The 24,459-nt window shown below is 44.9% G+C and overlaps 1 protein-coding gene across 1 annotated transcript in view; it reads left to right on the top strand.

The window, feature by feature from the left end:
- Window positions 1–24,459, top strand: part of LOXHD1 (lipoxygenase homology domains 1) — a 199,897-nt gene that overhangs the window by 20,570 nt on the left and 154,868 nt on the right. The window contains exons 5-6 of the mRNA XM_032602844.1: window positions 17,061–17,159; window positions 23,561–23,709. Coding sequence (XP_032458735.1) covers window positions 17,061–17,159; window positions 23,561–23,709 — 248 coding nt within the window. The remainder of the gene's footprint in view (window positions 1–17,060; window positions 17,160–23,560; window positions 23,710–24,459) is intronic.

Genomic DNA, 24,459 nt, shown 5'->3' on the forward strand with positions numbered 1-24,459 from the left:
TATCATTGCCCCTCAAGAACGTGCCTCCCAAGCTAGAACCCTGTGTTTCAGATGGGGCCTCATCAGAACAGCGTGCAGAGGGCCTCCCTGACTCCATTGCCTGCTTTTTAAAAATTATTGTGGAAAAATATACATAATATTTATTGCCTGCTTCTTTTAAAATATGATTGTGGAAAAGCATACATAATATTTACCATCTTAACTATTTTCAAATGCACCATTCAATGGCACTAAGTACATTCACATTGTTGTGAAACCATCACTACAATCCATCTCCAGAATTCTTTCATCTTCCCCAGCTGAAATTTGTACCTATTAAAGAATAACTCCATATTCCCCTCTCCCTCCCCCAACCCCTGGTAACCTCTATTCTTCTTCCTGTCTCTCTGAAAATGACTACTTAGGAACCTCATATAAGTGGAATCATAGAATTATTTGTCCTTTTGTGACTGCTTATTTCACTTAGCATAGTATCTTCAAGGTTCATCCACATTGTAGCATGTGTCAGAATTTCCTTTCTTTGTAAGGCCGAATAATATTCCTTTCCATTGTATGTATAGACCGCATTTTATTTATCCATTTGTCTGTCAATGGACCTTTGGGTTGTTTCCACCTTTTGACTATTGTGAATAATGTTGCTGTAAACATAGATGTACGAATATCTGTTCGAGTTCCTGCCTTCAGTTCTTTTGGATATATACCCAGAAGTGGAATTACTGGATCATATGGTAATTCTATGTTTAACTTTTTGAGGAACTGCCACGCTCCTTTCCGCAGCAGCTGCACCATTTTGCATTCCTACCAGCAATTCCAATTTTTCCACGCACTCATCAGTACTTGTTATTTTCTGGGGTTTTTATTTGTTTATATTTGATAATAACCATCTTAATGGTTGTGAGGTGGTATCTCAACTGTGGTTTCGATTTGCATTTCCTGGGGATAAGTGACGTTGTGCATCTCTTTATGTGCTTATTGGTCATTTGTATATCTTTTTGGAGAAATGTCCATTCAAGTCCTTTGCCCATTTTTTAATCAGGTTGCTTGTTTTCTTGTGGAGTTGTAAGAGTCTATCCAGAATATATTTCTGGATATAAACCCTTTATCAGACACGATTTACAAATATTTTCTCCCATTCCATGGGCTGCCTTTTGTGCTCTTTGTGTCTGCTGGTGCATAAAAGTTTTTAATTTTTATGAAGTCTAATTTACCTAGTTTTTCTTTTGTTGCGTATGCTTCTGGTGTCATATCCGAAGTCACTGCCAAATCCTATGTCATGAAGCTTTTGTCCCATGTTTTCTTCTAAGAGTGATATAGATTTAGCTCTTACATTTTGGTTGTTGCTTTATTTTGAATTAAATTTTGTATATGGTGAAAGGTAAGGGTCCAACTTCATTATTTTGTATGTGGATATTCAGTTTTCTCAGCACCATTTGTGGAAAAGACTGTGCTAAGACCATACCCCATTGAATGGTCTTAGCACCCTTGTTGAAAATCATTTGGCCATATATATGAGAGTTTATTTCTGGGCTCTCTGTTATATTCCATTGGTCTAAATGTCTGTCCTTATGCTAGTACCACACCATTTTTATTACTGTAATTTTGTAGGAGTTTTGAAATCAGGATGTGTGAGACCTCCAAATTTGTTCTTCATTTTATTTTATTTTCTTTTTTAGATTTTTTGTGTGGACCATTGAATTTATTACAATATTGCTTCTGTTTTATGTTTTGGTTTTTTGGCCCTGAGGCATGTGGGATCTTAGCTCCTTGACCAGGGATCAAACTTGCAGCCCCTGCATTGGAAGGTGAAGTCTTAACCACTGGATCTCCAGGGAAGTCCCTCTTATTCTTTTTAAAGATTGTTTTGGCTATTCAGTGTCCCTTGATGTCCTGCTTCTTTTTTTCTACCTTTTTTTGTTTATTGGGATATACTTCACATACCATATAATTCACCCTTAAAGTGTACATTCAATGGTTTTTTGTATATTTGTGAAGTTGTGCAACCATCACCACAATCAAATTTAGAACATTTTTATCATTCCAAAAGAAGTCCTATACCCTTTAGCAGTCACTCACAACACACCCCTCCCAATACTCCCTAGGTCTAGGCAACCATTAATTCACTTTCTATCTTTATAGTTTTGTCTATTCTAGACATTTCATATACACAGAATCATATAATATGGGGCCTTTTGTGACTTGTTTCTTTCATACAGCATGTTTTCAAGGTTTTTTTTGCGGTACACGGGCCTCTCACTGTTGTGGGCTCTCCCGTAGCGGAGCACAGGCTCCGGACGCGCAGGCTTAGCGGCCATGGCTCATGGGCCCAGCTGCTCCGCGGCATGTGGGATCTTCCCGGACCGGGGCACGAACCTGTGTCCCCTGCATTGGCAGGCGGACTCTCAACCACTGCGCCACCAGGGAAGCCATGTTTTCAAGCTTTATTCATGTTATAGCATATATCAGTAATTCACTTCTTTTTATGGCCTAATAATACTCCTTTTTATGTTTATACTACATTTTATTTATCCATTCATTGGTTAATGGACATTTGGTTTACATCCTGCTTCTTTTAATGCACCCTAAATTCTCATTAAGTATTTTTAACAGTGACACTACACCATAATCACCTGGAAGAAAAGATGAAAATGCTCTCTCCACCCCAAGTCCTCAGTCCTTGCCCAGGACTTAGAGGCTGCTGGAGAAACCTATGGATTCTCCTGACTCATCCCCACGTGAGTCAGCAGGTGTGGGTGTCCCAATCTTGGCTCACTCTCCACCACATCTCAACAAAAAAGTGATCCAGGCAGACATCACACTTCCTAATTAAGCATCTCAGATATATGTGCAGCCTGAACAGGGAGGTTGCAGCCACCTCTATGCTCATTTCCTTCTTAGAATGGGTGTCAGGGGTCCCGGCACTTTCTGGGGCCTGGGGAAGGTTGGCAGCTGCTTTTTCAGCATATCTGTGTTGATTATACCTGGAAACACAGTCTTGACTATCGAATCATTCCAGAAGCGTGGCGAATTTTCCCTTCTGCCATCTGGTTCTTTGCATTCCCCCACCTCCATTGACATGGATGCCTGATTCCCTTCCTGGAGGATTTATTTCATCCTGTCTGGAATGGCTCACCCTTTTGACACCCAGAACCCAGAGGTGCATTGACATTTACACACTGATGAAAGCCCTTGGCCAGGATCTAAGGACAGTCTCCCAGACCTCGAACTGAAGCTTCATCATTAGCAACTGCCATTGGTGATGCCCCCCCGAGCTGCTCTTAGATTCTGGGTCAGGGTGAAAACATGGTCTTTTCCCTCATGGTGCTCACAGTCTAAGAGAGGACAGACATTGCCATAGTACAAGGTATTCACAAAGAGGGTGGAGGGCATGATGGTTCAGAGCTCCCGTCTCAAGTCACAGAGTCCTAGGTTCAAATCCCAACAATGCCACCTACTAGCTATGGACAAAATCCTTCTTCAGACTGTGTCTTCGCGTGCATATACCTTACAGATAGTATCTTATTTAAAATTCATAACACCCTGTGGAAGTAAGGTCTATTATTATCTCCGCTTTGCACCTACAATGAAGGTCAGGGTGAACATCCATGACCCTGAGTAGTCTCCTCCTCTGTTTCTTGATCTCAGGCCAGCAACTCCCCTTTCTCAACCTGTTTGCTCAGACTGTGTTGGCTCTAGTGTCTGGCAGGCAGCGCTCTGAAAGCTGTTCTCTCCGGCACTAATAAACCATGCAGAGGTTTCAAGGGACCCATGGGAAATGGGATTGAAGCCTGAGGGACAGGATGAGACACCCTCTCCCCACCTACTCCCAGATTGTGGAGTGGAAGCCAGACTAGTGAGAGCAGTTTCTGGGGTTCAGGCCCCACCTCAGCTACCCTGAAAAGGACTGAATAGGACTGCTCTCACCAGAGCCCCAGGGCCTGCCTGCCTGCCTGCTGCCTTGGGGGCTTCTCCTTTCTCCCAGACATCTGTCTCAAGTCAGTTAGAGAGAAAATTGTGGATCACCCACTAAAATATATACCAGGGTCAGAGGAAACATCAGGGCCCGTGCCTCTTCCCCCTCACCTGCTCTATTTCACCCTCTCCTTCTGTTTTCTCCATGCCACCCAAACCCCATTGGGTCTAAAGCCCCAGCCTCTCTGGAAAGCATCACCTGTGCCCTTGCCTTGGGTTTTTCTCTCCCTGCAAACTCTGGAGAAAGTGAAGTCTGTGCCTTCCGCTGTAGTGCAGTGATTCTCAGAGTGGTGCCCCCACCCCAAAGGCAGTTAGGGGATGTGTAAGGAATCTCATGGGCAGAGAGGAGGAACTTTTCCACCTGCTCCCTGAGGTTCAGATACATTCTGGCTGAATCAGCTGTAGCCAGAACGAGCCACTGTGGCTGATGGGGGTGTGCTACAGCCCTCAGGAGTTTTGAGATGGATAAATGGCTGAGAAACACCATATCTCAGAGACCGCTATTTGCCTCTTTGGGTTCTAACTCCTTAATAAGTGTCTATCTGGTGTCTCCAGCTAAGCTCAGGTTTCTCTGAGGGTAACGCTTTCACTTGTGCCTGCGCACTTGGTCACTTCGGTGGGGCTTGGGTGAAGATCGATAGGACGCAAGCTCGTGTGTGTGTGGGTTGTGTGCAGACACACCCACTCATGAAGACCAGCAGCAGAGATGGGTGGAAAGAGCTCTCCTGGGGCACAGAGAGCTGGCTTCTAGACTTGCCCCTCTGTAATTGTGCCCCTTAGGCAAGTTACTTGTCCTCTGGGCTGCCTTCTCATCTTACCAGAAAACCCGGATGTTGTCCAAGGTCCCTTGAGGCGCTAGCTTCCTCTGGTACTCTGCTAGCTAAGCATCTCTCGGCCCTTTCACCTGGCTCCATGTTTCTTCCGCCCAGTGATCCCCTTGATGCTGGGTCACCTTTAGTGTGACATTCATGGGGCACAGCACCCACATGCAGTTGATAAGCACACTGCAGACTTACACAGGCTGAGAACGCAGGGCTACCCGTGCCTTTCTGGCCCCAGGGAGGCTCAGGGCACATCCCTGAAGCTGGAGGTGGGATGGGGGTGGCACTGAAAAATCAGGGGTGGGGATGTGGAGGTAGACAGGCAGGATAAGATGGAGTAGATTTGGGGTGACCCAGTGTTGGGGCTCGAAGGAGCATAAGCCAGGGACTCTCACCGGTAGGGAGGCACGGGCAAGACCTGTTTAGGGCAGACACGGCCTTCTCACTGCCAATATGACGTCATTTCCTGCCTGCTGGCCAAGTAATTGTCCCCATCCTGGTGCCAACCCACAAACCCTCCCACCTTGAAAAGCACTGAGTTGATCACGTGGCTTAAGTCAGTACTGAGCCCACATTGCAACAGGAGAGCCTGCCAGCTTGGCAGTGAGACAGGCCTCTGAAGCCAGGAGCTGAGTTCCAGCTGGCCTGGGGGCTGTGCACACCCCAGGGCTGTCAGAGCCCAGGCACAACAGCTCATCAGGGTTTCAGACCAGGGCTCACTGACAGCTGAGAGGGCCCTTGCATTCAGAAGGGCCCGGAGTGAGGTGGGTCCGGCCACCACCCCTGCTCCCAGCTGGGACCTGTTCGTTAGGGACAAACCTTCTAAGGAGCGTTTAGTCTTCTTTGGTGGATTAATAATAAATACGCCTGCAACCAGTTTTGTGTTGTGCTCCAAAGAGACTGAGGGGCTGGTAGTTGGAGGAAAGGGAGCCCACAAGGAGGAGCAACAGCTTGGGCAGGTGGGCTGCATGCAGTGTGCAGGCGGCGGGGAGGCAGATGACGTTCTCATTGCTTCCCAGTCTGGAGCAAATGGATTGGCTTTTTTTTCTTTTTGGTTCTACCAAATGAGACAGCCAGTGCTGGGGGCCCAAAGTTGCCCAGAGCTGGGGACTAGGTAAAAATGACATTGCGTTCCTCTGGCACAATCACTGTTTCCACTCCTGTTTATTTCATCAGGTAACTGGGTTATAATTTCCAGCCCAGGCTGTGCTACACAATGATTATCACACAGCTCCGGGTGTGTACCAGGTCTTGGCAAGACTGTGTTGGGCACGGTGCCCAGGGTGCATTTGAAAAAAGGACAGCACAAGAAAGGGATCGTGATTAACGTCTTAGGGGCATGTGCAGGTTGTGTTGACCTGCAGTGGATTACGGACCAGCCAGAGAACTGCATGGTACAGGAGCAAATGCAAGCAGCCTGGGTGACTGATGCAAAAGACACCCATCGTGAGAGCCCTGCCAAATAAACCGGCAGCCCTGACCTACTCCCAGATTCTACTGGATGATATCATAGAGTAGTTAGATCATTAATTTAAAAATATAGCTCTCTGGGTCAGAAAGCACATGGGCTGTGCACCCTGAGTTCTAGTTCTGGCTTTGCCCCCAGCAGGGATGGGACATGGGGCAGAGCTCAGTTCCTCTCCTGTCCTCAGTTTCTTCCTCTGTGGAGTAGGGGCACCAGATGGCCTCTTGGGTCTTTTCAGTACTAGTAGAGTGTTTATTTTCACAAGCCACAGGCCAACAGAGGATTGTCTGGGGCTAGCCTTCCTCTACGGAGGCAGGAGGAGATTGGCTTTTGGCCCCTCCCCTTCTACAGTGGATGCTTCTTCCACATTTCATCCCCACCCCCTACTTTCTATTCTTTTGCACATGCGCATCTCCCCACCAAGAGCTCTGTCTCTGAACCCGCAATCTTTGTGGTCAAAACCTGGCTCTGCCTTTCTACCAGTTAAGCATGAACAGATGCCTTAATCTCTCTACCTCTATTTCCTCGTCTGTAAAGTGGGGATAACATTAATTCCCACTTCAGAAAGTGCTTGAGCTGGTTAATTAGGGGAGTGAACGTTAAAGGACTTAGTGCAGTGCAGAACATAGAATAAATACTCAGTACATGAGGCAAGTCTGGTTGTCGCTGTTGTTACAAAGCCAGTGTTTCTCCCCCTGCTGCTTCTTCCACATCTAGGCTTGCGCTGACACTGAGATGCACAGACTCAAGATTCTGGCCTCTCAGACTAAGAAAGGACTTTGGAGGCACTAAGCGTCAGGATCCCCTCTAGAATCCGGCAGGCTCGTCTAGACACCTGGGGATAGGCTCATGACCTTGACGGCAGCCAAAGCTTGCGAGGGGCACCGCTCTTCCCAAACCCCTTCCCTCTCCCTGACATTTCCCCTGAACCCAGCTCAAATGTTACTCAGGGTCCCCTAGCTCTATTTGCTGTGGCTGCTTCATGGGAATCATGGTTCCTTGGAACCCTACAGAGGTGGTCCTGGGCCCACGGACTCACAGCCACGAGGGCTTCGGGGTGGGGAGAGCAGGGCCAGCCCCGCAGCTCTCCTCCTCTGAACTTCACAGCAGCTTCCCACCCACCCCATCTGCTGCCACCTAGCATCGCAGAAAGTCATCTCCGGAAAGAGTGGGAAGAAGAGAACTGCTTTGAATGAGGCCCCAGTGAAGAGTACCAGATAATTTCAGTACCCAAAACGACCTTATCTACCCTCCTCCGTGTTCCAGAGAAGAGATCGGAAGCCCAGGGAAGTTGAGCAAGCTGCTCTTGGTCACACAGTGTACCTATAGGCAGAGCTAGAGCCTTGGGCTCAAGAGGCCGGCTCATGCTCCTCCAGTGTCATTCAGTGATTCAGTGGGCAGTGCGCATTTGTTGGGAATCTTCTCTGCACCAGATCCCGGGCTCAGGGTAAATATGTAAGGCCTTTTCTCTGTCGGAGCTTAGAGTCTAGAGGGGGAGAGAGTCCGGCCAGTAAATAATCACAGTACAAAGGGATAGAATGTTGTAGGTGGGGGATGACCCAGGCCAACGGAAGCATAGAGGAAGGAGGAATCAGGAGGCCTTCATAGAGGAGGTGATGCTCAATCTGTGACTTCACGGGTGAGGAGTTCGCCAGGCTTTCAAACAGAATGAGGGCACTTTAGGAACTGATGGGTCTTGGTGGCACAGTGTCTCATTCACAAAGCTGGGGACAGACCCTCAAATTCGCAGCTTCACTGTGGCCTCAGGTTCCCTGAGACCACTGCCAGCAACATTCTCTTTCAACCAACCAGCCAGAACCTTTGGGGGAATTGATGGAATTGTATATTTGCCCCACACTTGGTTATTTTGGTTTTCAAATAGGTGTTTATTATAACCTTTGTTTCTATTTTTGGAAATTGCACTTGCGCAGAGCTGTATTATTTAATCATGAAAATGGGAGTTTATGATCCAGGTATTGCCTTGGCCTGTGGGTGTCCATTCCAGCCACCCATGGTTTCCTACTTGACCTCTCCCCTGAGCATCAAGTGTTTTTCATATTCTTTTCCATTATAGGTTATTACAAGATATTGAATATAGGTCCCTGTGTTAGACTGTAGCTCGTTGTTGTTTATCTAGTTTATATATAGTAGTTTGTATCTGTTAATCCCAAATTTATCCCTCCCCTTCTTTCCCCTTTGGTAACCATTAGTTTGTTTTCTATGTCTGTTTCTGTTTCATAAATAAGTTCATTTGTACCATTTATTTAGATTCCACATATAAGTGATATCATATGATGTTTTTCTTTCTCTGTCTGTCTCACTTCACTTAATGTGATAATCTCTGAGTCCATCCATGTTGTGGCAAATAACATTATTTCATTCTTTTTTTCTGGCTGAGTAATAGCCCGTTGTATATATGTACCACATCTTCATTATCCATTCATCTGTTGATGGACACTTAGGTTGCTTCCATGTCTTGGCTATTGTAAATAGTGCTGCTGTGAACATTGGGGTGCATGTATCTTTTCAAATTAGAGTTTTTGTCCTCTCTAGATATATGCCCAGGAGTGGGATTGCTGGGTCATATGGTAACTGTATTTTCAGTTTTTTAAGGAGCCTCCATGCTGTTCTCCATAGTGGATGTACCAATTTACATTCCCACCAACAGTGTAGGAGAGTTCCCTTTTCTCCACACCCTCTCCAGCATTTGTTATTTGTAGACTTTTTGGTGATGGCCATTTTGACTGGAATGAGGTGTTACCTCACTGTAGTTTTGATTTGCATTTCTCTAATAATTAACAATGCTGAGCAACTTTTCATGTGCCTGTTGGCCTTATGTGCCTATATGTCTTCTTCGGAAAAATGTCTATTCAGGTCTTCTGCCCATGTTTTGATTGGTTTCTTTGTTTTGTTTTCTTTTTTTTTTTTAATTAAGCTGTATAAGCTGTTTGTATGTTTCTGACATAGGGAGGTATTATCACATCCCCATTTTGCAGACGAAGGAAACAAAGGCACAAAAAGGTTAAGTAATTTGTTTATAAGTGAAGGAGCCAAAAGTGAACCCAGAGACTTGAACTTAATCACTGTGTAGGACAGCCTTAGAGACACCTCTGTTAACATTTTGGTGAATTTCTTTTCTATTCTTTTTTTGTGCATGAATGTATTAAACACTATGTATTGATGAAAAATGGTATTGTATTATAGTCAGATTTATATCCAACTTTTTTCACTTAATAGCATTGACTAATCTTCTAAACTATTATTTTAAATGGCTGCATGGTATTTCATGAATGAGTGAATACTATAATTCACCCCCAACAATCCCTCATTTTGGATATCTTTAAGTTGTTCTCAATTTCTTGTTATTACTAACCGTGCTGTGATAGCCGTCTTTTTAGGTAATCCACGAACACAATTCTTTCCTAGCATAAACTGATTGTTATGCCCAGGGACTGAATTGTTGGCTCAAGGGGTTCACAGAATGATAAGTCTTTTGACACGTATTACTCACCTCGGGCAGCAACTGAGAAGTGCTGGCTTCCCAGCACTGTGGGAGGATAAACTCCAGCAATGGAGTGGAATCTGGGCTGGAAAGAGCGGAAATGCAGCCACAGTGGCTGAGGGCGCACGTGGAAGGGAAGGACCTTCGGCAGCGCAGCAGGAGTGGGGCAGGCGAGCAATGGGGGTGCGTGTGGAAATAGCTCCGTGGGGCTTGGCAGTGAGGGAGGTGAGCATGAGGTGGAGTAAAAGCTTATCTACTCAATACTGTCAAACACCTGATAGCATTAGGCTGACATCACAGTTTCCTAGGAAATATATGAGCTGCATATTTATTTGGGGGTGGGGGGGATGAAAAGTGCAGAGTACTTTTTCTTGATTACCACCCGAGAGCGACTATTCATGACTGAGTGATGTTTTAATGTTGTGTAACCAGGCTCGGCTGAGTTCAACCCTTGGCCTGTGTTCTAGCAAGTGTTAAGTGCCAAATAAGTGATGCAGACCCCAGAAGTTCTGGAATGGAGCACTTAGGGCTTGGGTCGTAGGGCCCTTCAGAGAGAATCTGGGGTTTAAGCTACAGCCGGTAGGGTGGGTGTAATGACAGCTAAGGAGAGAGCCTTCTTGTCTGGATCCCTTGAGTCCAGGTGTGGGTTTCAATCTTTTCCAACTGTGAAAACTTGTGTCAACCCCCTGCTTCCACAGATTGCCTCATCGGTGGATGGTGACAATAGTCATTGCGAGGATTACAGGAGATAATAGGTGTGCTGGCCCACACTACGTTCTCAGTAAGCCCTGGAGGCTCTTATTATCTATTTTTTTAAAAAATTCTTTATTGGAGTATAATTGCTTTACAATGGTGTGTTAGCTTCTGCTTTATAACAAAGTGAATCAGTTATACATATACATATGTTCCCATATCTCTTCCCTCTTGCGTCTCCCTCCCTCCCACCCTCCCTATCCCACCCCTCTAGGTGGTCACAAAGCACCGAGCTGATCTCCCTGTGCTATGTGGCTGCTTCCCACTAGCTATCTATTGATTAGTGGGTGTGTCTGCAAGGGCAGCGAGGTCGAGGGCCTTATAGAGAAAGCAGAGGTGTTCCAGTCCTGTTTAAAGAATAGGGTGAAACTGGGTGAGAGATTTGGGCCTCTGGACTCGAGGGAAGAAGGAGGAAACTGTCTGGGGACAGCACTGGGGGAGGGAGAATTCGAGCCCATGGGCCTGGGAGGGCATTCACTGATCAGTGGCCATGACCTAGCTCTCAGCATGGAGCCTTGCCGCCCATCCTTGGGTTCTGCAGACCACATTCTCCCCATACCCATGCAGGCTTGAGTAGTTAGGGGCATTCCCTGGCTGGGGGGAGAGCGTTCCCCCTCGGCTTCCACCCCCAGGGCAGCCCCCCCGAATCTGTCTCCCTGCCATTTTCATCTCCTCCCACGCAGCGCCTGTGAGATCTCACTTCTGTGTGTTGGCATCCTTGCTCTGGGTGAGCGGAAGTGCCGGGTGTCAGGGTGTGAACCTGGCAGATGTGGTTGGGGGTGGGGTAAAATCAAGACCCGTCATCCTCCTTCCAGCCCTCCTCCCCAGTCTCACCTGCCAAAATAAATAAAGCCACTTTCTAATTAAACAGGATCTGGGGATGGGCAAAAGGCAGGGAAAGCAACTCAGCCAGCTCATCATTAGCTCATTCATGATTCTCTGCTTCCTGAAAAAGCCTGGACCACGTGAGCTTCTCGGAGGCTCAAACCACGTTGGGGATGGGATGACCTCTTCCTTGGCAAGTGGGCCAGAGGCTTAGTTATGGGGTCTTTGCTAGGCTTCTGCTGTTGGGCACACGATGAGCAGCTCAGCTGGCTCAGTTATGCACGCGGCACCAGGACTTGGGGCTTCCGGCCCCCTCAGGGCTCTGCTTCCCCCTGCCACCCAGGGTTGCTCTCTGGAGATGTGTCCCGTCACTGCTGTGTGCTGACTGTTCCAGACAGCGCGCTGGGGAGGCTGTGGGAGCCGCTGGTATACCCGGCGCCGCAGGAGGCGTCTGGGGCCTGCCAGTGCCTGCCTTTTCTGGAAGCCCGCACAGGCAGCTTCCGGCTGGTCCGCAGGGGACAGATTTCCTGTTTGGAGGGAGTAGCCTTGTGCCTCTGCAATGGGGCGTGCAGAAGCAAAAAAGGACAAGGGCAAGGCTGGACTTGGGTGTCCCCTGGGCAGGGCAAGAAGGACACAGACAACCCAATGATGTGGCCTTGAGGTAGCAATCTGTCTTTAAGCTGTAAATGTTACTATCTGTACAGCACCCCAGCTCAACGCTGTTTGGCTTTGGAAGGCACCAGGTGATCGGCACCGTGATCTGTATCTGTTGTATATTGTTCAGATCAAACGTTTCAATTAGTTTGTCCACTCCGAGCTCCCGCTGACCTTTAGTGGAAGGAGGCTACTACCTGAAAGGTTGGGTTGCTGGGTTCAGATGTACAGGCTATGCACTGCACAAGTGCAACTATGTAAGGAGACAGCTTTCACATCATAGAGCTTGTAGATTTATGCATTTATTATGACAGTTATCCAACAGATGGCAGTAATGTGTCTCGAGGAAGGGATCCCTTTATCTAATTTGCACAAAGGCACCATTTGGGCTAACAGTAATCCTGCTGAAAGGCCAGAGAGAAATCAGTTCTAGGGAGAATTTTATAACACATAATATGCCAAATGGGTAAACCACAGGCCAACTTTAGGGCTGGGGTGGGCCATCGCTAGTCCCTGTTTCTCCCATGCTCACTCAGGAAGGGGGATGAACTCCTTGTTAGTCCCTCCTCCAGCCTGACCTTCCCCTCTCTCCCCATCTCTGCTCCTTGCTCGTTCACAACCAGGCAATGAACTGAAAGGCATAACGCCAAAGGTTGCAGAACTGGACCTGCCATCGTCCCCACCTTCAGAAAACCCCAGACCAGACCCCCTTCTCCACTGGACTCAAGGGAACAGCAGGCTCAGCCTAGTCACACAACGTTGTAAGAGCAGGAAAAACGGAGCACAGGACCTGCTCCTTCTCACCCCTTCCACCCCAACAGAGAAAGGGCAACAGTTCCGCCACCGTCAGAGCCCTGAGCTGCTTAGCTAGTGGTTAGGTTGTGCTGTGATTATCCTGCAACCAGCAGCTGACTCCCCTGAGCCAGGCAGCTCCGTTCCCATCCAGGCCACAGAGAGCAGAGTTGCCTGCAGTCCTCTGCCAGAAACACACAGGACGGTGCCTGAGAGCACAAGAGGACACAGGGCAGGGGGTGGCCACACCCGGTCTTCTACCTGTCTTTGTGTGGACCATGAGTCTAGAAAGGCTTTTACATATTTAAAGGGTTGAAAAGAAATCCAAACAAGAAGAATATTCCATGACACAGGAAGCCTGCAAGCCCTAGAATATTTATTATTTGGCACTTACAGAAAAATGTTGCTGACCTCTGGCCAAGAGCATGAGAGCCCATGAGGTATTCTGGAAACAGCCCTGGATTTGGAGACAAGAGACATGGCTTTGAGCCCTGCTGGCAACATTTAGCAGCTGTGTGTCCTCAGCTAAGCCACCTTGCTCTCTGAGCCCCGGTACCTCGTCTGTCAGTAAGAATGTTCACAGTACCTGCCCTCCTCACGTGGCCCTTGCATGGATCAGACTCCATCAAGGACATGCAAGTGCCTTGTGAACTGCAACCCCTGTGTGAAGATTTAGTATTATTTGCCAGGGAAGGTGAGTCATTCCTGGCCTCTTCTTTCTACCTTTCTTCTCGTCATCTTTCTCCAGACTGCCTTGCTCCCTTGGCCTCTGGGGCAGGGATTTTTCCTGGCCCTTCCCCTTTCCCCCTGGCCGAACCACCCACTGTGCCAGAAAGGCAAGTTTGCGTTTGTTGAAACTCTGATCACGGGAAATTGGGGGGCTCTCATGTGAACACTTAAGAGGAAGCCTTGCTGTACTGTGCTGGCCATTTGCCAATGGTGAGGGAACGGAGCCCTGCTTTATTCTCTCATCAATATATGCAGTTCATCACAACTTAGAATGGGCGCTGGGCCCTAGGGCTTGCTTGGAAAATGGCAAATCAGATATTATGGGGTTCTGCCTGAAGAGGAAATATGGGAAAAGGGAGAGAGAACAGTAACAAAAGAAGCTTCTTTGTCTGTCTATGGGGCCTTTTTTTTTTTATAATTAATTAATTTATTTTGGCTGTGTTGGGTCTTTGTTTCTGTGCGAGGGCTTTCTCTAGTTGCGGTGAGCGGATGCCACTCTTCATCGCAGTGCGTGGGCCTCTCACTGTCGCGGCCTCTCTTGTTGTGGAGCACAAGCTCCAGATGCGCAGGCTCAGTAGTTGTGGCTCACGGGCCTAGTTGCTCTGGGGCATGTGAGATCTTCCTGGACCAGGGCTCGAACCCGTGTCCCCTGCCTTGGCAGGCAGACTCTCAACCACTGTACCACCAGGGAAGCCGTATGGGGCCTTTTAAAGAGCAGATTTAAAAGGCAGTTCTTGGCCACTCCTCAGTGTGATCAAGGGTCATCTTCTATCCATCCAGCCAGCTACATGGGGACCCAGCACCTCATCCTGCTGTAGAAAGTTCCACAGAGTTTAGAAGACAGTCTAGCCTTGTTCCAGAATCGACTTCCTCCTGCATTCTGTTCATCTGGCTTCCTGATCCCCGGGCACGGGCCCCTGATAGCCTCACCTGGCAAGGCCTAGAAGCTTTCTCTGGCCTATTGGCCACTGACCCTTGGCTTATCATCCTGCTGCCTCACTTAGGCCCTGATACTCTGCTTCTCTGGTCTTTCCAAGGATGAGGATGTGTGTTCCCAAAGCCCTTCATGGGCTCCTGCTTTCCGGGCCTCATCTGCATGGGACTTGGGTACCTCTCCGATCCTCTGAGATGCTTCCTTGTTCTCCTGGCTTCCCTCCATAGTCTGCAAGGCTGCCTTTCCTGGTCAAATGTTGTGGAATTGCAGATTGAAGAGGACCCTCAGTGTTCTCACATCCCTCACCTCTGCCATTTTCTCCACAGCATCCCTGACAGGTGGCTCCCCACCAATGTGCTTGGCATAGAGTGACTGCTTAGGTGTCTCTGGGATTGGGAAACTCACTTCCCCCGAGGGCATCCCAGTCCTTTGTTGGATAGCCCTACATATTAGAAAATGTTTCTTTTGGTGAGCTAAAATATTCCTCTTTATAATTCAACCCACTAATTCAAATTCCGCCTTCTGGAATGATTCAGAGTGTCTGCTACTCCTTCCACAAATATTCCCTAGCCCCCTCATCCTTTCTCCTGCTTCACTGTGCCCAGTTCCCTTTGGGGTCCTGTTGCCCCTCTGACTGAAGCTCAGCAGTGGCCTTCAGAGCCTCTCCCAGTCCCCATGCCACCCTGGCACCACCGGCCCTGCAGAGGGGTTTTGCCTCTGTGTGAAGTGAGCCCTGGACTGCACCTGAGAAAGGACTTGAACCAAAGTGAGTGGCTCTCAGAGGCCCTGCCAGCCAGAGGAGGAAAGAACTCCTGCAGGAGGCCTGTGCACCTTGGAGGATGATCAAGAACGGGATTCGCTGGATGAACCCCCTGATGAAGCGTCCCTGGAAGGCAACCTGGAAATCTGCCTTGTTAACAAGCTCCCCAGGGAGCCTGAATGTGGCCCAAGTTTCAAGTCACTGAGCCGGGGTTTGCCTGTCTGGACTCTTCTGAAGGCCCTGGCTCCGTGTCCCGTCTCAGAAGAGTCTTAGTGGTGAAGCAAGAAGGGGTGGGAATCTGAGAACAACTGTCCTACTGAAGCCTTCATTTGGGGACAAAGATTGGAGGGTCTTCCCTCTCCCTGGATGGGTTTCACCAAGTAAAGATTGAGGAGAGAAAGAGAAGACTTTGCTCCTTCTTGGCTCAATGTCCTCAGCATGTCAAAGGCCAGCCATCAGGGCTGTGTGGGTGGAGTGTCCTCCGTGGGTCCCCTGCAGGATTCTGCACTGTGTCATCTCTAGAGGGCAGCCCTGTACTGCTGGACAGGATTCGAGATGGGAAGGGATGAAATTAGATTTCTTCTCACCTCCCCACCTCAGTCCTTTGCCCTGAGCAACTTCATGAGACTTTGAGATTTAGGAAATTCAATTCAATTAGCTTTTCAACATACTCAGTGAGACTCTAATATGTGCCCAGCACTGTGCTAGGGGCTGTGAGAGAAGCCATATGAGAGAAGGAAGTCCTGCTCCCAGACCTCTTTTAAGTTCTTGAGGAACATAGAATTCTCACCTGCAGGAAACAGCAAACGGCACAAGGAGGAGATGGTGAAACTTGGAAATCATTGACACAGAGAACATGGCAGAGCCAAGCAACACAGAGGAGCAAGACACGTGGGGGCTGGGACATGAAGGAAGGCTCTAGGGAGGAGGTGGGCAGAGGGGCTCTGATTTGGGCCTCAATTAAAACAGCTCTAATTTTTATCAGCTTCATAAGACATCTAAAAAAAAAATGATTCTGGTACATGAAAAATAGAAAGCTATTTTAGGAAGGGGAAAGGGAAGGGAAGGTTGCCTCAGCCCTTAGAATTGTTGGCACCCGAAGAAAATCTAGAGGAATCTCCATTTCACACCACATAGCAATCCTTGGCTTTTGCTACCTCACCCTAAGGCCGGCTCCGGTTGGGGAGACCCGGGCAGGGCTCAACATGTTGTCAAGTTTACCTTGAGCTCCACCACCCCCTGACTTGAGGCCATGGCCAAGGCTTAAGCATTTTGGGGTTACAGAGAATGGATTTCTGTTCAATAAATGGAGCAAAGATACAGGAAGCTGATAGAGGTCTTTAAATTAGGTAATGCCTGAACATGCATTTGCTAGCTATTATTGGTTCCTCTGGTCTTTGCATTGGTTATGGCCTTGACAACTTACATATAAATTCGATTTTTATTTGCATAATCAATTTTCCCCCATGAATTTTTATACTGTGATGCAGCATAGAGAACAGATTGGAGAAGACAGAGTAGAGGCTGGGGACCCAGTGGGAATCATTTCAGTATCCAGAGGAGAAACGCTGATGGTGGGTTGGTTGTATTTGGGTTGATTCATGCATCCCAAGGCAACAAGTTAGTAGATAAAAACAGAAGTCCCCTCTACCTCTGATTTCTGCTCTGCACGCAGTTCAGCCATGACCATTTAGAACCAACGTCAGGCGACTTGTGTCTTGCTTGGTTATTGAAAGTAATGGTGACAATTCATGCATTGCTGGAGGGAAGGGTGGATGGTTGGTAGCTACTTTGGCCTCTGTTCTTCTCTACTCAGGACCTGAATGAGCTGAGACTTTCTCTGTCTTCATCTCCAGGTAACAAGTATGAAGTCAAGCTGTACACTGGTGATGTCATTGGTGCAGGGACTGATGCTGACATCTTCATCAATATCTTTGGAGAGTATGGAGACACAGGTAATGGGTTTGAAATCCTTTCTTCAAAAGCCATGCCCAGAACTACTTCTTAAGTGGGCTGTTTTCCACCCTCCTGGAAGAGGAAGGCAACTCCAGTCTCCTCTAGGCTCTCCTGTTGAGCCTCTCTCTTCTTCTTGTGACGTGGTTTGTCATGGCCTTCCTTGGGCAGCATGGTGTCCATCTTGTCAAGTTTGTGTGTGTGGTGTGTTTTCAGAGTAAGTTGTGCTTGGATTTTTGGTTGATTTAAAATCATCCTGCATCCTAGAACAGACCCAGGCTCCACATCTCCAGGGGACTCATCCTCACTTACTCTCTATCTATCTCCCTAGGCTCCATGCCCATCTTGAATTATATTTTGGGATGTGACTGGGCATGGCCTGATTCAGTGCATGATTTGGGGCAAACAAGAATGGGGCCAGGGGATAGACTTACACTTGGCCTCCTATGTGGAGCAGGAACTGAGGGCACAGACACAGCTGCCGGTGTTGAAAGGAAGTTCAGGCCAGCAGAACTGAGACAGGTGGTGTTGTCCTGCTTCTGCCAACTTAAGGGAATATTATAGGAGTTAGAAAGCTACAAATACATGAATTTTGGACACAGTATATTAAATAATAAAAATGCATTGCTGGGATTTTAAGAAAAAAGAGAAATCTCCAGGTGTCAGAAATGAAGAGAGAACTTAAACCAAAGTATCAGCTGTGAATTGATGCTGTGGATCTTGGAATCAGGGAGCCTTTATGTTCAACAATCTACAGGATGGATTTCCATACACATTTGGGGTCAGAAAATGATATTTTGGCTCTGTATGAGGCAAAATATGCAAAAAATTAGAACCACACATAAAGCCAGGATCCCTGAAGTTCACAGGAACATCTTCAGTGAAAAAAATAGACTAGGAAAAAAATTGCTCATCAGTATAGTAAACTTATCTCTGTAAGAACTCCAGATTAAAAAGACAGTTGATGGGAAATTGATATCTTAGGCTTACACACATGTGGGCTTGAGGTCTGATTTTACACTACAAGTGTGATTTGGGTACCCTCCCCTTCAGGCACAGAAAATTCGTTCCATGCCAGTAATACCCTTCAGTGCTTGGCAGAAGCACTTGCAAGACTTCATGAGATTCCCACAGATAAAGTACTGGAGATGAGTTCACGTTCCAAAACTACAAAACACTCAAGGACACAATCCACCATGACTAACCATCAATAGACACAACAGACAATAAGATTAAATTCTCCAGAATTTCAGGTAATAGAGTAATCTGAGAAAGGCTATAACTTAAGTATGTTTAAACTGTCTATAGACATGAAGGAAACAGTTAAGGAAAACAACAAGGCACTATGAAAAATATAGCAAACAGAAATACAGTAAATGAAAATATAGTTACTAAATATAAACACTTAATGGATGGGTTAAACAACACAATTAGAAACTGTTGAATAGAGAATTATTGAACTGTAAGAGAAATATAAACAAAACATGCAGATGTGGCTGAGACATAATGGGTTGGAAAATATCAGTGACAGGTCATGAGATGTGGAGGAGAGAATAAGTTCTGACATGTTGAACAGGAGTTTCAGAAACAGAATATATAGAATAGGTGAGAGGAAATATTTGAATAGATAATGGCTGATCACGTTTTTTCAGAATTAAGCAAAGATATGACTCTTCAGATTAAAGTAACAAAAGACACTGAACATGATAAATAAAAACAGATCCACATTTAGATTCATTGTAGTGAAGCCAAAGGCCAAGAGAAAGATCTTAAAAGTAACCAGATTTGGTGGATTATTTTCTATAAACACAATTAGATTGATAGCAAATTCCTATCAGCAAGCTATAGAGGATATAAGTTTATGGAATAATATCTTCAATCTTCTGGGAATTCCCTGGTGGTCCAGTGGTCATGGAACTAAGATCCCATAAGCTGGGTGGCATGGCCAAAATAAAAAAAGCAAAAACAAAACAAAAAACAAACAGGGCTTCCCTGGTGGCGCAGTGGTTGAGAGTCCACCTGCCGATGCAGGGGACGTGGGTTCGTGCCCCAGTCCGGGAAGATCCCACATGCCGCGGAGCGGCTGGGCCCATGAGCCATGGTCGCTGAGCCTGTGCGTCCGGAGCCTGTGCTCCGCAACGGGAGAGGCCACAACAGGGAGAGGCCCGCGTACCGCAAAAAAAAAAAAACGAAGAAAAAGCAAAAAAAAAACCCAAACTTCAATCTTCTGAGCAAGGACATATATCAACCTAGAATTCTGTCCTCAACTAGGTTATCATTCCAGAGTGAAGGCAAAATTAATGGATTTCCAAGCAAACAAAGAGAAATAGGACTGACCACTCACTCATAGACCCACGCTTAAATAACCACTGAAGGATATGCTTTAAGAAAAAGAAAATTGTACCCAGAAGAAAAGTGTGAGATGCAAGAAACAAAGGTGAGCCCCCAAAATGATAATTATATAACAAATTTAAGCAAGCATTGACTATAAAAACTGATACTAATAATAACTGTTATCAAGACATGAGAAAATGTGGACCCTAAACACTAAAAGATAGTGATCTTTGAGAAAGAAAGGAGATAATGAGAGTTAAAACATAACTTGGTTGTAGCCCATTCCCCTACCCTAGGAGAGCAGAGAAGTTGATTAACTTTAGACTTTAATACGTCAAGTATGCATATTAAAATTGTAAAAGTAACCACCCCCAAATAGAAATGTATAATTTCTAAATCAATGGAGGGAATAAAAGGGAATAAAGACTCAATCAACCAAATAGAAGTCAGGAAATGAAGAAAAAAAAAAGCATGGCTACTAGCAAAAAGTAAGATAAGTGTGTAAATAATACAATAAATAGAAATAAACTAAACTCATCAATTAAAGAATAGATATTCTCATATTAAATTAAAAGAAATAAAATCCAGCTTAAATATATGATACATAAATGTCTGAGAATATATACAATGGAATAAAGTATACCAGGAACATATCAACTACAAGAAAGAAGCTGGTGCTGCTATATTAATAACCATCAAATTAAACTTTCAGACATTACACTTCATTAGAAATAAGTATATTATACAATGACAAAAAGAGCAATTAACCTGGAAGATATGATAATTCTGAACTTGTACAGTTTTAACAACATATTTTCAAAATATGTGAAGCAAAAAATAATAAAATTCTTGGAGAAACTTGACAAGTACATAATCATAGTGGAAGATTTTAATACAACACTCTCAGTAACTGATAAGTCAAATGGATAAAAATTTAGTATGGGTGCAGATTTTAACAACACAGTTAATAGCCTTGATCTAATGGAAGTATGTAGATTCCTAAATCCAACTGGTAGAGAATACATTCTTTTCAAGTGCATAATGACAAATGCAAGTGAATCAATAACACAGAGACAACATTCTTTGATCACAAGTCAATAAAATAAGAAGAAACTTCAACCTCTGGCCCCATTTAGAAATAAAACTTAATTTTCATAAAAACTAATGATCATCTATAAAATCATTAGAACTTAAAAATCATTAGAACCAATGAGAAAGTTTAATAAAGGTGTTGGATACAAGATTAATACACAAATATTAACATAAACAGCAAGCAAATATTTAATTTAAAAATATATGATTTACAATAGCAATTATATGTCTAAGAAAAACTAGCAAAAGCACATTCTGGAAAAAAATAAAGATTTCTACTTAAGGATACACAAGAATAACTAAATATATGGAAAAATATATTATGTTCATGGATGAGAAAAGACTTAAGTTCAGTAAGATATCCAAATTTCTCAGATTATTCTATAAATGCAATGTAATTTCAGTCAAATTCCCAAAAGGCGATATCCCACAGCTTAAGCTGCTATTAAAATTCATGTCCACAAAGGGCTAAGTATTGCCAAGATAACTTTGAATAATGAAAATAATATTTACAATATTAATAATATGAGGATATTTACCCTGCCAAATATTAAAACATTCAGATCTCTAAAAACTAAAACAGTGAGATATGGATAGAAGGATAAACAAATAAACGAATAGAATAAAGAGTCTAGAAATACACAGAAAGTGGTATAAATCAGAGGGAAGAGGATGAAATATTCAACTACTGATGTTTAAACAATTGTCTAACCATATGAGAAAAGATAAAAGTAGATCTTTTTACCTTTCTTCATACACAGAAATAGTTTCCAGATGGGCTAGAGACTTAAATGTGAAAAAGCAAACTATGAAATTTTTAGAAGAAACTTTGAGTGTCTTTTTAAAAATCTCAATTTAGGATGGAGTTTCTTGAACAATTCACTAAAAGCACAAACAACAAAGGGAAATATTGATAAAGTCCATTAAAACAAGAAAAATGTCTATATGCTAAAAGCCATAGACAAAGGAAAGACAATAGAAAAATATGATAAAGTACATGAACAGGAAAATTATGGAAGAGCAAGGTCTAAATGGCCAATATATATATGAACCAATCTCTCAAATGTATGTATTGAATATATATATGAATGTCTTTCCAAATAATCTTTTAACCTTTTCAAATAATCAAGGGAATGCAAATTAAAACCATAATTAGACGCCATTGTACACACACTGAAACAAAATTTTAAATATATGTGTTAATAATGATTATGGGGAATGGGAACCCTCATGCACTGCTGGTGGTAATTGATGTAGTACAACCATTTTGGAAGGTAATTTTGCAATACCTAATACATTGAAGATGAATATACGTCAGGACCCGGCAACTCTATAGGTGTCTATTCAGATCAGTTCTTACAAATGGGCAGCAGAAGGTAAGTACAAGAGAGTCCAATTCAGTGCTATTTACAATAGCAATCAACTAGAAACAATCAAATGTACATCAGTGAAAGAATGAACACATAATAGTGTTTTCTTCATTCAATGACTATTATACAGAAGTTGGACGAATTCTGTTACTAGCATCAACAGAATAATCTCAAAAGCATGACATTAACTTAAAAAAAAGTAAGTTGCACAAGGGTGTGTGATGATAGGATGATGGTAACAGGAGCAATAGCAACGGCCCCGTCCCTTATACAGCACCTACCATCTCCAGGCACTGCCCTAAGGGCTTTGCACACATCCATTCAGTTAATTCTCACAGCAACCCCAATGAGGTGGAGCCCTTATCATCCCTATTGTACAGACAAGGAACTTATCTTAAGACAGAGCAATGTGCACTATGATCTTATTTCTGTAAAACTCTAAACATTCAAAAATAATATATTTTCTTTATGGATACATACATGTGCAAGCAAAAATTCATGCGAACAATGGATACCAGTTGACTGTAGTGTTTGTTTGTGGGAGGGTGTGGTGGGGGAAGGGATGGACCATGAGACTTTAGACCTACCCGTCATGTTTAATTTCCTTTAAAAAAGAGAAAGGCCTAAAGTTAATTACACAAAATGTTAATATCTGTTATACCTCTTACATCTGGGTGGTGGGTACATGTATGACTATTATTATTATCTATATGTTTGAGTTGTGGCAATTTAAAATTTAGAAAAATTTAAAGAATCAAATTTTGGAAAAGGAAGAAAACAGAATAGCGTAAGCAAAAGGCTGGTGCTTAGGTGGGGTTGTAAGGGTTAATGTGACTGGTAGACCTTGGAGGGTAATAATGGAAAACTGAAAAGTAGAAGGAACAGGTTAGATCGAGTCCTAACTATGTGCTCAATACCTGTGTGCCTTTTGGCCAGTTGTTTAACTTCTCCAAGTCTCAGTTTCTTCATCTGCAAAACAGAGTTGACAATACTTCCCTCCTAGATTGTGCCGTGGAATAAGTGAGGGAAGAGACCGTGTTAAACACCCAGCAGTGTCTGACGATACTTATCATCACTGCTTTCCAGAGGAGTCAGGCCTAAGGAAGCCTGCTGGCTGATGTCAGGGTCCCAGCCACAGCCCCTAGACCAACGACCATGGTTGTGTTCCTAGTTCAGGACCAGCAGCCAGTAAACAAGGCAGGGCCTCGGGTCCAGGGATGGGGGTGCAAATCAGTTTACTAGGGTGGGGACTCTGGGCTAAGGCAGAAATCAGAAGCCCAGTTGTGGGTCCTGGGCACAAACCACACACAAGGCAAGCCTTGGCCTTGACTGCTGGCTGGAGGGATTTAAGGAGCCTGTAGATCTTGGGGTGAAGCTGCCCTTTTTTTTTAAATTAATAAACTTTATTTTTTAGAGCAGTTTTAGGCTCACAGCAAAATCGAGTGGAAGTACAGAGAGTGTCCACATACCTCCTGTCACAACCCACCACCTCGCACCGTGGTGACTTTTGAAACCATCCTTCAGTGGGCAGCCCATTAAAGTCTGGAGCTGTTTCTTTCTCATCCTCTGGTCTCCTTTGTAACTTTCTCATGTGTCTGTGCATACAGGTGAGCGTAGGCTGGAGAATGAAAAGGACAACTTTGAAAAGGGAGCGGAAGACAAGTTCACAGTGGATGCCCCGGATCTGGGGCAGCTCATGAAGATCAGTGTTGGCCACAATAACAAGGGGCCGTCTGCAGGCTGGTTCCTGTCAAAGGTGGGTTCAGCTGACTGTCTGTGGTCCCTTGGCCTGAGAGGCAGGAATTCCGGCTCTTCAGAAGTTATATTTCAGCCCTAACTTCCCTCTTTAGATCTGTCTCCACTCTTCTGCCTAAGTCCACTGGCCAACCATGCTGCCCTCCCAGTAGCCTCCGAGGCTTTGCCTGTGTTATCACCTTCCTAGAAGGACCACTTCTGTCAGCCAGGGTCTGATCATCCTTCAGGGCTCTACCATGAAGTGTTTCCCCTCTGGCCACCAGAACCTCTCCCTCCCATGAATGTCTATAACCCCGCCAGGCTTGTAGCGGTTCATTTCACCTTAATCATAAGCTACATTGTGACTTATCTTGGCCTGTTGCTTTGTACCTCAAACTTCTGGATCTCAGGTCCTCATAATTTCACCTACCCAGGACAAAGTGAAGAATCAAGAAGAAAGCAAAAAGGCTTCTGAGAAGCTAAGACGTATCTGGCTCAAAGTTCATGAGGAGAGCTCATGTCCCTGGCATTACCTTGCCCTGCCCTGATTCTGAAGGCAAGACCCCTCAGATTCTCACTCAGTGCTTGCTTATAATCCCTTCTAGCAAACTTGCTACCTGTAATTTTAAACCTATAGCAGAAAATTAGAAGGAAAAAGAGACTGTAATTGGTAGGGTTATTGAGAACTGTAATGGGGAGTCAAAGAAGATATAAAAAGCCAAAAGAATATTGAAAAATGTGAGGTCATTTAGAAAATGGACTATGTATTTTC

This window comes from Phocoena sinus, chromosome 14 (genome assembly GCF_008692025.1).
Source record: "Phocoena sinus isolate mPhoSin1 chromosome 14, mPhoSin1.pri, whole genome shotgun sequence".
NCBI lineage: Eukaryota > Metazoa > Chordata > Mammalia > Artiodactyla > Phocoenidae > Phocoena > Phocoena sinus.